Raw genomic sequence first — 14,261 nt, 5'->3', positions numbered from 1 at the left:
CAAAGTGTTAGTCATGGAATTATTAATAATTGCAAACACATGCAGGATAAAAACAACCTGGGTTTCAACAAATAAAGAAATGTTAGAATTTGTGGTTTATCTTCTATTACACATACTTTTGGTGGAATACTATAGAGTAGCATTAAATTTTTTACTCTACTTTATCAAATTAACCTCCAAAAAATAGCACAGTACTACTTTTGAATTAGATTTCACTGATCTGAATCTTGAATCTGTAAGAATATTAAAAGAATAGTATATTATGATGAAATAAAATTTTTCCGTGGAATGTAAACGTGGTTGGTTCACTATTTGAAATTTTATTCATATAATTTATTAGCCAGCCAAATGGAGAAGGGGGAGTAATAGCACAGTAACTGTGAATTTAATGATAAATCTAATAACATACTGAATGATTTTTTATTTTACATCTATCTGAAAACAGTTGCCAGTTATGTTTCCTGGTGAAAACTAGTTAGATTAAACTTTTAAATTGGTTATCAACTTATCCCAGTATTACCATTCTTATATAACAACATCTAGAATTGTTACCCAAACTGATTACCAAAAAGAAAATCTATGAGATAAAAGTTTTGGTAAAGAGGATGTATTTGTTGCCATTGTATACAAATAATATGCTGCTCTACCTGGAAAAGCCAAGAGAATTAACTGAAAAACTGGTAGAGATCAATAGGGTAGCTGGGTACAAAAATATGTAAACATTTTCTTACATGTTAGCAATAACATTTAGGTAATACACAGGGAGAAATACATCCAGTTCACAGTGGTAACAGAAGATAGTGAACACTGGAGAATAAACCTAATTAGAAATGTGGCAGATCTATAATGAAGAGGAATATACGGAATTCCTTGGCGGTCCAGTGGTTAGAACTCCACACTCTCACAGCTGAGGGCCTGGGTTCAATACCTAGTCAGGGAAATAAGATCCCACACAAGCTGCGCAGCGGAGCCAAAATAATAATAATAATGAGGAGGAGGAATATAAATGAAGGCATGAGTAGCTAAAAGATCGTGCCACGGTGCTCAGAATTCTTGACAAATTACTCATGAATTTAATACAACCCCAGTCAGCCTTGGGGAGGGGGTAGTATCAGCATAGTGTTTGTTAGTTTGTTTTAAAGTTGTTTGTTTTTTGATGTGGACCATTTCTAAAGTCTTTATTGAATTTGTTACAATATTGTTTCTGCTCTATGTTTTGGTTTTTTGGCCGTGAGGCATGTGGGATCCCAGCTCCCTGACGAGGGATCGAACCCGCACCCTCTGCATTGGAAGGCAAAGTCCCAACCACTGGACTGCAGGGAAGTCCCAGTATCAGCATAGTTGACAAATGATTTCTACAGTTCATTGACATGAACAAGTGTGCTAGAATAGGCAAAATGTTCTGGAGAGCTAGAGTAGAATAACTGGAATTGCCCAAACAATTTTACTAAGAATTGTACAGAATAACATTCAGAACTAAACCCAGTATCTAGTCGGATAAATGTCATATTTCAAATCAATAGAGAAATATGATTATTCTGTAATTACAAAAGAACTTGGAAGAATATGCTAGCCATTTGGCGTGTGAAAAGGATAGAACATACTAGTACCCAAACTACTATATGTTCTGAGTTGAATTCAAAAATTAAATATGGAGATAAAGGGAAAATTGGTCAGTATTTTTATTGTCTTGGGGTGGGGGTGACAAAAACATGACATCAGAGGCAGAAAATAAAGGAAATGGTTGATATATTTGACTAAATAAAAATATAAAACATTGTATAGCCCAAGACTATTAATAAAATTAAAATATAATTGTAACATTTTTGTCATTGTAATGGAAGGATTTTTACTATGTATTTCTGATTGAAAATAGTAGGTTATTGTCCAGTGTGATTTAGACAGGGTGAGTAAGGACATGTCAGGAAAGAGTTCTAGATGAAAATACACCAGCATATTAACAATGAATTAATTTGTGGATATGATTTCAAGTTATGTATGTGTTTCAATATGTGGGTGTTTGTTTAGATAACCTTGGGAATTATTTGAGTAAAGGTAAAAAACCATAAAAGATAGGTTTAACCACATGAAATTTGATAGCTGTGTATGGCAAAAAGAAGAAAAATGAAACTTGAAAAAAACAATTTTGTAAATATAGTGCCGTTCATAGAAAAAAGTATGCAGATTACCACTGGCCCATAAACCTCATAAGGGCAGGTGTCAGATCTCTTGTTGAATATATCATAATAAGTACTCAGTAAATATATTTTAAATGAATGACCTTTAAGTTGATTTTGGGGGTGGGAGAGTTCATCTGAACTTTATAACTTTTCTACAATCAACTTTATCACTTACATAATTACCTTTAGTAGTTACAGCGTTGGACCTAGCAGTATAGCAGCCTTTGAAAGATTCACTGTTTAAGACTCTCAAAATATATAAACCTAACTATAAGTCATGAATCACATGTTTGTTTATACCTAGGCACTTTTCAAAAGGAGAAAAGAAAAATGAGTATCTGGAACAGAAGGAAAATAGAAATACACTTCTAATCTAGGAAAATTTTTTAATTTTTATATATATGAAAGGAGAAATATGTATCTCCAGTGTTTTTTGCTTTTATTTCTTGTCTCTGCTTCAACCTTTACTGCCCTAGTTCAAGCCTCATAACTCTTTCTGTTTACTTCATTAACTCCAAATAGTTTCCCAGTGTCCATTCTCATCCTAACCATTGCTACCAGGAGAATCTTTCTCAAGCACAGCTCTGATTACTGTCCGAAAACTTTTCCTCAAAGACTTGGGGTAAATGTCACTCCTTCCACCAAGCCTTGGGGGTATAATTTAACCTAATGATTAAGAATGTAGATGGGAACCAGGTGACCTAGTCTTTCTCTCTTTATACATCAAATTCCTTATCTGTAAAGTGGGGATAATAATAGTACTGGGTTTATAGAGTTACTCAAATTACATCTGATAATTCACATAAAGCACGTAGTATAGTGCCTGGTGTGTAATAAGCACTTAAAAGCATATTTTTTTTTTTTTACTAACATAGCAGTATGATCACCTCTGTTGAGGTTCTTAAACTTATATTACACGTTTTATATAAGTTTTCTTTTTCTTACACATTTGTAAACTCATTTAAAATAGAATACATGATAACCATTTTCCCCCACCTACCTGGTTCAGTGGTTTCCATATTGTAGGTATTTAGTAAATGAATAGCTTTGAACTGTAAACGAATAAAAATAGATTTTTCCTTTGAGAAAGTGAGACAGGTGCATTGGCCTGAGTGGTCAGTAAAATTTATAATATATTAACTTCCTTTCTAAGTGGAACTAAGAAGTGTACAGTAGAAAGTAGGATATTCCAATCAGAAAAAGAGTACCACCCTACTTTTTGAAAATGATTGGGAGAAGTTTCTGTAGAAATGATTTCACACTTTGAAGCACTATAAAACTAAGGGCTCAACAAGGATCAAGAAATCATGTGTAACTCTTTCCTACTAAAACAGAATATTACATAAAGAGCTGCTAAAGAATGGCAAAAATACATAAAAGCTTGAAACTGAGCTGGTGACGTGGCAATTCAGTAGAGGGTGATTTTAGCAAAGAGACACAGATTAGAGATGTTCAGAAATTCAGTGTGAAAAAACTAAATTTATATTTTCCACTACAAGAGATTAAATTAGCTCCAGGGATTAGTTATCAGAAGGGTCAAATTCATCTGGTGATTTTCTGGGAGGTAGAGAATTTTGAGAATTACTTTAAGTGTGACAATTAAAAAGTCTTTGGGCTTTTGGTTTGATTGCAGGAGATAACAATGGGATGAGGCAAAAGTGGAGTTACCAGCCATTGTGGGCTAGAGATTAATAATGGCTTCACTATGAAGCAGCCCTTGAGGATGTAATTTCAGACCTCTCATCCAAGCTTTGTATTTCGCAGACTTGTTGAGCCCATTAAAGAAATGGAAATCTCGCTATCTGATGGAGCAGAATGTTACCAAGTTACTGCGGCCTCTTTCTCCAGTCACACCACCCCCTCCCAATCCAGGCTCAAAGAGCCCCCAGCTGACCACACCTGGCCCATCTCACCCAGAAGAGGAGTGTCGAAATGGATACAGCCTCATGTTCTCACCAGTCACGTCTCTTACTACTGCTAGTCGCTGCAATACTCCTCTGCAATTTGAGGTGATTTGGGTTTGGTTGTTGGGAGTGCTGAATATGAAAATCATTATTTGCACCTCCTCATTTCAAATACATCACTCCAAATGTTTCTTTACCATGTTCTTCGCCCATCTTAGCAAGAGAATGGGAAACCTCAGGGTCATTGTGACCTATTACCTGGTAGCCTCTCATCTTGGCAGTCCCCATACTTCCCAAAATAGGAATAGTGCTCCCACAGGTGACACTCATCTTATCTTTTGCATGCAATTCATCAACCTCCATTACTTTAGGTGGTAATCGTGCTAGATCTTTATCTTTACTGTATACCTTGGTTAAAATAGGCCTCTAGCTGCTTAGTAACCATTAATGACACCTGCCTGAGAGCTCAGGTTATACTGATTGGTTGTGCCTCCATTTCTAGGCCTTTAAATAAGTGAAGTGTCTGTTATTTTGCATTCTGTTATTTTGCATTCTCGTGTGCCTAAGTAAACAGATTTAGAAAGCACTGAGGTATGGTTTATGGCAATTTAGGGGTTTTTTTCATTCCCAGATTACTTTTCCTTCTCATGTGTTAGGAATGAGAAGTAGAAAGAGCCTAGCAACATGCATTTATAAGAACCGGATTTATTACACTCGCTCTCTGGTCAGCTGTTTCAAAAACTTACTTCTGAATTGCTTTAGTATTCAAGTTTGAGTGACGGCAGCTTTACTGAATAGAATCCGTGTGCGTGCGTTAAAAAAAAAAACTCATCTATCGCATGTTGCTTTGATTTATAATTAAATTAAACAGACACTATCTATTCCTTCTCAGAAAAATTTGTTCTGATGACTAAACACTCAGCTCTGACCCTACCTTGCACTTTTCCAGATGTGTTCTTTGATAAAGGTGAATGTTCTAATCAGTGCCATCCTACCTATTCAGTTTTTATGAGAGCATGGAGATTTAAAAGACCTGAACCTTTAAATGACTAACTCAGAAAGAGGAAACTTAGCAACCTTGAAAGTAAGAGATAGCTGTATTCTGTACCTAAACTCGACCATATTAACTTACTTTTGGAGCAAACCTTTTTGAGAAGGCGAACAGAACCTTCTGGTTACATTTGATTTCTAGGGAAGTTACCCTTTACCAAATTCCCTGTGGCGTTCTTTTTAGTCAGATAGCAAAACAGCTGATATGGGCCTTACTAACTTTACTTGGATCTAATTGTAGTTGATTTTTCATTTAGCAGCCAAAGTTTGATGGTAAAATTTCGTGAGAGGACGTTCTCACTGGGAGGCAGTAGATTCTAGGAGTAGAATTTCATACTTTATTATAATTAATGTTTTATTATAATTAAAGGTGAAATTAGAAGGTGGGTTGCCATCTAGAACAGCCGGGTTTAGCACTCAGTGTATTTCCTACCCCTTGCAGCGTTTTGGATAACTGAAATTCTATGCAAATGTAAGGTGTTTTTATTTTCTATTTTTTTAAATCAGAGATCATTTTAGTGATGCATAGTCTAAGCATAATGTTAGGATACCAGGAGGGAAAGAAAACATAATACATTAAGTAGCCGATCCTTTCAAAAAGTTCAGTGCATGTTTTCACTGTTTTAGTCTTATGATTTAACTAAGAAAATTTGGCCTTTTTCATCAATTCAAAAAACAGATTTCATCATCCCAACCATCTTTATCACCATTCTAATTGCTATACTCTTTCCTATATTCTAGTATGGGGAGGTGGGGAGCCTTATTTCCATCCAAGACTATGACACAGAGAAATAGCAGAAAGGTGACACAGAGAAATAGCAGAAAGGTGTCACAAGTAAAGATCAGCTTGGTTGGGCGAAGAATATTTTTGAAAGGAGGAAAGTGAGAAATGCTAAGGGAATGAGTTGAAAAGACATGTAGTAGAAGAGAAGCAAGATCATAAGGAAAGGGAAGCATCAAAAAAAAAGTGAAAGCAACATTGGGAGGCCAAGTTTAATGAACCCCTCCTTTCCAGCAGAATAACGCTTCCCTTGTCTTCCTGCCTGGAGAGCCATACCCCACTATCCATCTCGCACATACTACCACCCCACCAAATAAAGTGAACACCAGTACCCCTGCTCTGCTAAAACAGCCTCATTTCCTGCCCCAGGATGGGCCAGCCACCCAGGCCACAGCTGTCCAGAGCCTGTGATATTAGAGGCCCTCCCCTACCTTGCCCCTGAATCCTTGTCACAGCTACCACTGTCATTCTCTGCTTTTTACCCTTCATACCTTCCCATCTGAACTTACTGCCCAGTTCCTGTTTCATACGGGAGTGCTGCCTCATGCAAAAGCCGTCCTAATGGTAGCCCTGTTTAGGACCAGAGACTGGAAGTGTACACATCTGCCATTTTTTTTTCTTTCTTTTCTTTTTTCCCTCTGTTCCTCAAAGTACAGTGGATTTTAATATCAGAAGAACCTTAGTGGGGGTGGTCAGATCCAGTTGGATTATGTTAAGAACCATCTAGCCTATGAGCTAGAGAATCCATCAATCATAACTTCTGCAACTGTCATTCAAGAGGAACTGGCCATCTTCCTAGCCCTGTCAGCCCCCAACATGCTAAGCAGTTTCCCTGGGTAATGGTGGCAGGCCTGAGTCACACAGGAGAATTGAGGAAATGTGACATTCAGAATAGGGTGTGGGGTGAAGAGAAAACGTGCCCCTAAGCATGAGGAATGAGTGGTAGGGTGCCCCTCAATAACAAGTACTGTAGGAAATCTCTTCTAACATAGAAAGACATATACTGTAATAGTGTAAAATCTTACCAATTTAACTCTTGGTATCTGCTTGAGATGTTTACTTACAGCATGATACATAACCAGTTTATCCTTAAATGCTTTCAAAGACGCCAGGAAGCATTTTAACAAGTCATTCTGTCCATCGAGATGAATTCTGCATTTGAACATTTCCCTTGTGCCTTCTTACCCTTCTCCCTGCCCCACCCCCCAAAGTTTGTGGCTAACCATCTATGCTTGCTTTTTTTTGCTTTATTTTTTGTTTGTTTTGTTTTGCTTCTTTGAGTAGATGAATAACAAGATGCTTTTCCTCCTCTAGAACATATCCTCCCCTGAGAGTTCCCCTGCGAATAGGCCCGAGTCCCTGTCACCCGAGGTAGTTATCACACCATCTCAATCACACTTGGAGGCTGAGAGTGAGTGTGCATGAGTGTGCTCCTGCCTGTGTGGGGAGGGCTGGGGGATCTGAGTGAATGGGGTGATGGGCTGGAGGGTGGCCGATTGGTCACTGTAAGTTGAATGAATCTTCCCATGTGTGCCTGTGGTTACTCAGAACTCTCAATGTAGATGGAGGAAAATGAAGTAGTTTGTGTGTGTGTGTGTGTGTGTGTGTGTGTGTGTGTGTGTGTGTGTGTGTGTGTGGTGGGTTTGTTTTTGTTGTTTTGGGGGGGTGGGGGGGAAGGGTATGGCTGAAGAGTTTTCTTAAAGAATAGAATCTAGAAATCAAGTTTAAAGGAGCTGAAGATGTGGTGGGAACCTTGTTAAAGAAAGTCTAACAGTGTGTTTGTTAAATAAGGAAGGTTATATCAACAGTTGGTAGGAGCTGTTTTTTGATCTTTATTACCTTGGGCTGATAAAGGAGCAGCTTATATTGGAAAAGTTAGGCAGTGATTTATGCCTTATTCCCGGGTTAATCTGACAGCTGTTTAACTGGATGTTCTGAGCTTTGGTTGATAGATTAAGCAGCTTCTTTAGAAAGAGTCATGCCTCTCAGCTTAAGTCAGCCCATGGCTTCTGTGACTCAGGGCTCCATTCTGCAGTGCTTGGGAAATGGTTGCTGTACAAATGGTATCTCTTAGAATATCAAATCCTACTGCTATGGAGATGTTAAATTCAGATTTTAGTGCTAGAGTTTCTTAACTGTTAAAAGATTTGGACAAACGTAGTAATGATTAACTCCATGAATCCACATGGAGCCTTTTTCCTCTTAAAGAGAAAGTTATAGTCTCTCATAACCTTTCAGAAATTAACTAAACTGTTAACCCCACACCCTTCCAGTAAAAAGTTAGTGCTAAAATCAGTGACAGGTGACCAAATTCTGAATCAGTAGGATTTTATAGATCAATGTGAAACTGAAGAAGATTGTATTCTAGTGTACTAGAGGTCTTCTGGGTGTTTTTTACTCTATTTTGTAAGGAGTGTAAAGCTCTCCCTCAGTTGCTAAAGATTCTAAGATAGCATAATTTGGAGGCTGACATGGTGTGTCATCTGGATTTCTGGTACTATTCTTTCTAGAGAGTTAGCTATAGCTGACACAGTGGCAGAAAATCTTGATGTTAGGAGGTAATGATGACCAAGTAGATGGGTTTATTTTTGGTACGTTTCAGCATTTCAGATGCTCTGCAGTGATGAGCATTAGTGGTCTTGTGGTATGTTAACATACGTTAGAGGATGCAAAAAGAAGAATTGAGTGGCCAGAAAGTTTTATGAGAAATACATACTTAATAGTGAAAGTGAGTGAAGAACTGGTTGGTTGATGTCGTTAACTAATACCATTCTTCTTTCCTGAACCAGTAACTTAAATACTTGACTTTTCGTCTACTTTCTACTTTCTTTCACCCTTTTCCCTCCTCCCACCTTCCATCAATATTAGTTTAGAAATGAATAACACCAGAAGCCAGTTATCTTAAGACACTATTCTCACCTCTGTGGCTCCATGGGGCTCAGGTAAATCCCTAATTATACTGCCAGTCCCTGAATGTAGTGCAAGGTGACTCAGCAAACCTGATGAAAGGCTAAGCAGGCAAAATAGTCACATTTGGCCAGTTATCTAATTCTGACTTTCCCAGTATTCTCCTCCAGAAAGACTTTAAAACAATTTGGGGAAGGCCAGGATTCTTTGGTAATCTGGCGTGTATACACTGGTATTACATGGGACCTTTACAGATGTTAATGGCTTTCTCTCTTCTGCTTTCGTCCCTCTTACCTATTCTTATTCACCTGTGCCCCCTCACTTCCCTTCTTTTCTGCCCTTTGACTTTTTCCTTTCTCCTCTACCCCATGTCTCCGTTGATTTTTATTCTTTCAGCTTTGTCACCGAAAAGACCTGGACTTGACAAAAGTAGGCTACCTTGACTCCAACACTAACAGCTGTGCTGACAGACCTTCCCTGATAAGCTCGGGTCATTCTGACCTGGCTCCTCATCCCTCTGTTGGACCCACCTCTGAGACTGGCTTTACAAGCAGGAGTGGAGATGGACATCAGACCCTTGTGAGAAACTCGGACCAGACATTTCGGACAGAGTTTAACTTGATGTATGCCTACTCCCCATTGAACGCTATGCCTCGAGCAGATGGATTGTATCGAGGGTCTCCCCTAGTAGGGGATAGGAAGCCTTTACATTTGGATGGGGGCTATTGTTCCCCTGCAGAAGGGTTTCCCAGCAGATATGAGCATGGTTTTATGAAAGACCTCTCTCGTGGATCCGTGTCACCTGGTGGTGAAAGGGCTTGTGAGGGAGTCCCATCTGCCCCCCAGAACCCACCACAGAGGAAAAAGGTAAGTGTTTCACATTTTATAGGCTCTTTTGAAGAACTTTAACTGAATAATTCAACAGACATTTACTGAGTTACCACTGTGTTTTCAGCACTGTTCTCAGTGTGAGGAAAATGAAGATAAGTAAGACAGTCTCTTGGCATGTCTAGTGAAAGACTGTTTTAATATAATTTGATGAGTGTTGTAAATGTTAAGCAAATTCAAATGCCTACCATGTATGTGCCATACACGTGGCTAGGCAGTTCAAAGGATAAAGCAGTGAAAAAGAATAATGCTACTTACATGCTTTATATAGTACTTTTCATGTTCTAGGCACTGTTAAGCTCTTCTTATGCATTTAACCTCACAATAATCCTGTAAGATGGGTAATTTCCCATTTTGTAGATGATGAAACTAAGGCAAGTTGAGTAACTTGCCATGGTCACACAGCTAGTATATGGAAGAGCCAGGACACTACCCAGGTCTGTCTGATTCCAGATTGCATGCTCTTATTGCCACCATGCTATATTGCCTCCTAGGTTCCGCTCTAATGAAGCTTATAGCAAGTCAGACTGAGCTTAGCAGATAATTGTACTAATGATGAGAAAGGAGTTGTTCAGATGTGATGAGAACAACTTAACAGGAAATCTGACCAAGTCGGATATGTGGAGGGTACTTGAGAACAAACAAGAGGTTCATAGCCAAGTTTGAGGGCTGGTAGAGTGCAAGGTGACAGGTCACTGATTTGTCTGATCTCAAAACAGGAAGTAGGAATCAATCAGCCAACAAATTGAGGGGGTGAAGATCTTACAGAAGAGAGAGCAGAACAAGTAACTGTGACACTCCATTGAGTGGGCAGCAGGGATGTGATGTGGTTGCAGTTGAATGTTGCTATGGTGGCAGGTGAATAGTGGGGATAGTCAGGAGGAGAATACAGAGGTGGGCAGGGCCAAGTCGCAGAGATCTGGTTTGGGGCTTGACTTGTAGGTGATGCCTGGTCTATAAATTACAAAGCCAAAAGTGTGCTTTTTTTATGTCAGTGGTTTTCAACTAAGGGCATTTGGAAATGCATAGGAGTATTTTGAGTTGTCACAGCAACTTCCATTTACTGGTCAGAGCTAGAGGTGTTTAATGTTGTGTGTGTATGTGACAGTCTCACATAATTGCAAAATGTCTGTTGTACTCTTGTTCAAATGTAGCCTAGTGGCTTTTTGTATTTGCATTACAGTGAAATACGTTAACAGAATTTATTATTAACCCCTTTCCATGATTGTCTATAGAAAATGCATACACAAAATTGTCTTAATTTGTGTTTTCATTATATTTTACATTTGAACAGATAAATGAGAGCCCTAAGTGGATAAAAGAAGGAGGAAACACTGGCAGATAATTTGTAACAAAATAGCATTGCAGGGAAAATTCCCTGGTGGTCCGGTGGTTAGGACACCGTGCTTTCACTACGGATCCAACCCTGGTTGGGGAACAAAGATCCCACATGCTGCGAGGCGCAGCCAAAAAAAAAATAGCACTGGGTTTAGAATACTGTTGCATCAACAGCACTGACTAGCAGGAACAAAAGTGGAAACAGTCTTTGGATTTCTGGTTTCATTTATTATGTGCAAAAGTGATTGAAATCATGCCGTCTTTGAAATCATGACCTGTTATTTCAGAAATATTGTTGAGCACCTGCTATCAAACAAGTTCTGCACTGTATGTTAAAGATAAAAAGCCGAATAAACTTGGTCTTTGCCCTTGTAGAACATGACAGTTTACAAGCATACAAGACATTGTAATGGGTAGACAGGCAGTGTAAGCACTGTGTGCTGTAACAGCAGAGAGGAGGTGTACTAGGCAGGGCAGGGAGGAGGGGTTTGTTGTGGCTGTCAGGAAAGAATAAGGCAGAGGAATGGCAGATCAAGGAGAAGTTTCCAAGTACAGGCTTTCTAGAGCTGGCTTGCTAAAATATAAACAGGAAATCATTTCCTTTCTCCTTTTACACTAGTTTCTCTATGTGTAAAACAGTAACAGTAATAAATCCCTGGATATATCTTGAAAATTTGAGCACATTTAAAAACACTGAAGCATTGGCTTTTTCTTTTTGTTTGTGTGTGTGTGTGTGTGTTTTGTTTTGTTTTTTTAAACAACTAACTAGGGATTTCTGGGGAGTGAGGAAGAGCTATCAGAATCACCTACGAGACTTTTTCAAACTACACAGACTCCCAGCTCTTCACCTTCCCTTTTCTGGTTGCTACCGTTGTTCCAAATAGCTATGATAGCACACTTTTATTGAAGGGAACTGTAATCTCACAGGTTTTTCTGAAGGCAGAATAAAGGTTGAGGTCTACTGGTGAATACCATTTTTCAAAAATGCCATCTCCTAGTATATTCTCTTTTCCTTACCAGTTTCTGACTGATTTAAATAAGTAGCTGTGCTCAGGTCTCTCTCACATTGGAAAAAGTCACCTCTTGGTGCCTGCTTTGTTTGCATGGCTTGCTAGCAGTTTACTAGGCTTTCATCTTCTTTCCCCATTGCTAGTGATCCACTAATGATGTCTAGCTAGGGTCCTATTTCTTTTTTCCTTCCTAGGTATCCCTGCTGGAGTACCGCAAACGGAAACAGGAAGCCAAGGAAAATTCTGCTGGTGGGGGAGGTGACTCTACACAGAGCAAAAGCAAGTCTGCAGGAGCTGGGCAAGGCAGCAGTAACTCACTTTCTGACACTGGTGCCCATGGTGTGCAGGGATCCTCAGCCCGAACCCCATCTTCCCCTCACAAAAAGTTCTCCCCATCTCATTCCTCTATGTCTCATTTGGAGGCTGTAAGCCCATCGGATTCCAGAGGCACTTCATCTCACTGCAGACCTCAAGAGAGTATCAGCAGTAGGTGGTAAGTTTATGTTTGATGCTTTTTAATGATTAAATTCAGGAGGGAAGTAAACATCTAGGCTCTTTACCTAAGATGTATGGAAACACTTATCTGAGAAAGCCAGCCAACAGTGCTATCTACCCTATTCAGCTGATTTAATAGTATCAGCCACAATCCACCAGACCTACAGAAGCAAAGAATTGCCACCGAGCCTGCAAAACACCATGTTGGATGGCATATAGCTGTGGACACAGTGGAGTTATTTTTTTTGCTGGGCACTAACATTGCCTCTTCTATTTTCTCATTTCGTGTGAAAGGTAAGTCAGGATTTGAGCTCAGTTCCCCTTAAACAACAGATATCTCAGTTCCCCACGGCTAGAATATACAGAGAGATGTGACACGTTCTGAAAGGATTTGTCTGGTTTAGGGGACAACGTAAATAAATAATACTAATGTCAAGTACTGAGTATCAAATGAGTGAAATAAAGAATGAGACATTTTAGGGATCTTGAACTGAAGAAATGAGGTCTGAGAAAGGAGAGACATGGCTCAAGGGAGTAATGTTCATTCATCTGTGAAACAAACTGCTACCACGTGCCAGTCACATGAGTTCACAGAAGAGAAAATTAGCATTTCAAGATGGAGGTTAAAAGAAGTAAACAGCTTCAAATCCCCCTTTTCCTTAATTGCTATTTTTCTTTAGAAGTGTTTATTCTTAAGTGCCTGACATAGTTTGAGGCAGAGAAAATACCTTGTTTTAAATTGGTCCTGAAGAAAATAATGTTTAAAAAGAGGGTGTTCTAAGAGAAAACATTGTACAGTTTTTTGTCAGAGCTTTGTTTGTTCCAGACTCTTATCTCTAAAGTCCTGTGGCATAAACCTCCACACCCTATTGCCTTCACAGGATGGTTCCCACATCAGTAGAACGACTCCGAGAAGGAGGGAGCATCCCCAAGGTCCTCCGAAGCAGTGTGAGGGTGGCCCAAAAAGGAGAGCCTTCTCCCACGTGGGAGAGTAACATCACAGAAAAAGACTCAGGTGAGCCTATGGCCTTCTGCCAACCAGGTACAGGGACACGAGCCAGGCTCTACACAATGCACATCAAATGCTGGCCTAGGTGAGTCCATTTCTTATGCAGTTGGGCTCCCGTGTATGCAGAGTTCCAGCTCAGTCTTGCTTTCACTCTTTTGGGCTACAGCATTCTTAAGATCTAGCATTGCTTGCTCTTTGTCTGCTCTTTTTTCCCAAAGGATACCTTTATGTAACTCATCTCTCCAAAGCCCTGGGAATCACCTTGATGAAGGATGAAGAGAAAAAAGGAGACAGAAATCAGATCAGGCATTTAAAACACCCCATAATTAACCACTCCTTTTGCCCTTCTGGCATGCTGCACTCACCTGATTTGTCAGAAAGAGAGCGGCATGGGTTGGTGCTGGCACTGGTGACTTGAATGAACAATGGATCTCTCACACTTATTCTAAGAAAATAAGTTGATTTTGTATTACCTTCCAGACCCTGCAGATGGTGAAGGCCCAGAGACACTGAGCTCAGCACTCTCTAAAGGAGCAGCCGTTTACAGCCCTTCCAGATACAGCTACCAGGTGAGACAAGAAAGTGCTCATCTCTGGGCATAAGAATGTGTTCTGGGTTCCAAATGTTTTGTGATCCTGGCCATCCTTTGCAGTTGAGATGCCGTCTTTGCATATAGTTTCAGCAGCTTTGGAAATAAGT

At 39.5% G+C, this 14,261-nt stretch overlaps 1 protein-coding gene across 2 annotated transcripts in view; it reads left to right on the top strand.

Annotated features, from left to right (window-relative positions):
• SETD5 (SET domain containing 5) overlaps positions 1-14,261 on the top strand; it is a 44,618-nt gene that overhangs the window by 27,538 nt on the left and 2,819 nt on the right. For both annotated transcript variants that reach the window (XM_065884799.1, XM_065884800.1), the window contains 5 exons: positions 3,945-4,189; positions 9,219-9,689; positions 12,253-12,551; positions 13,435-13,568; positions 14,043-14,131. In XM_065884799.1, coding sequence (XP_065740871.1) covers positions 3,945-4,189; positions 9,219-9,689; positions 12,253-12,551; positions 13,435-13,568; positions 14,043-14,131 — 1,238 coding nt within the window. The remainder of the gene's footprint in view (positions 1-3,944; positions 4,190-9,218; positions 9,690-12,252; positions 12,552-13,434; positions 13,569-14,042; positions 14,132-14,261) is intronic.

Source organism: Phocoena phocoena, chromosome 10 (genome assembly GCF_963924675.1).
Source record: "Phocoena phocoena chromosome 10, mPhoPho1.1, whole genome shotgun sequence".
NCBI lineage: Eukaryota > Metazoa > Chordata > Mammalia > Artiodactyla > Phocoenidae > Phocoena > Phocoena phocoena.
Note: the sequence above shows the minus strand (reverse complement) of the source record. Positions and strands in the feature narration are given on the sequence as shown.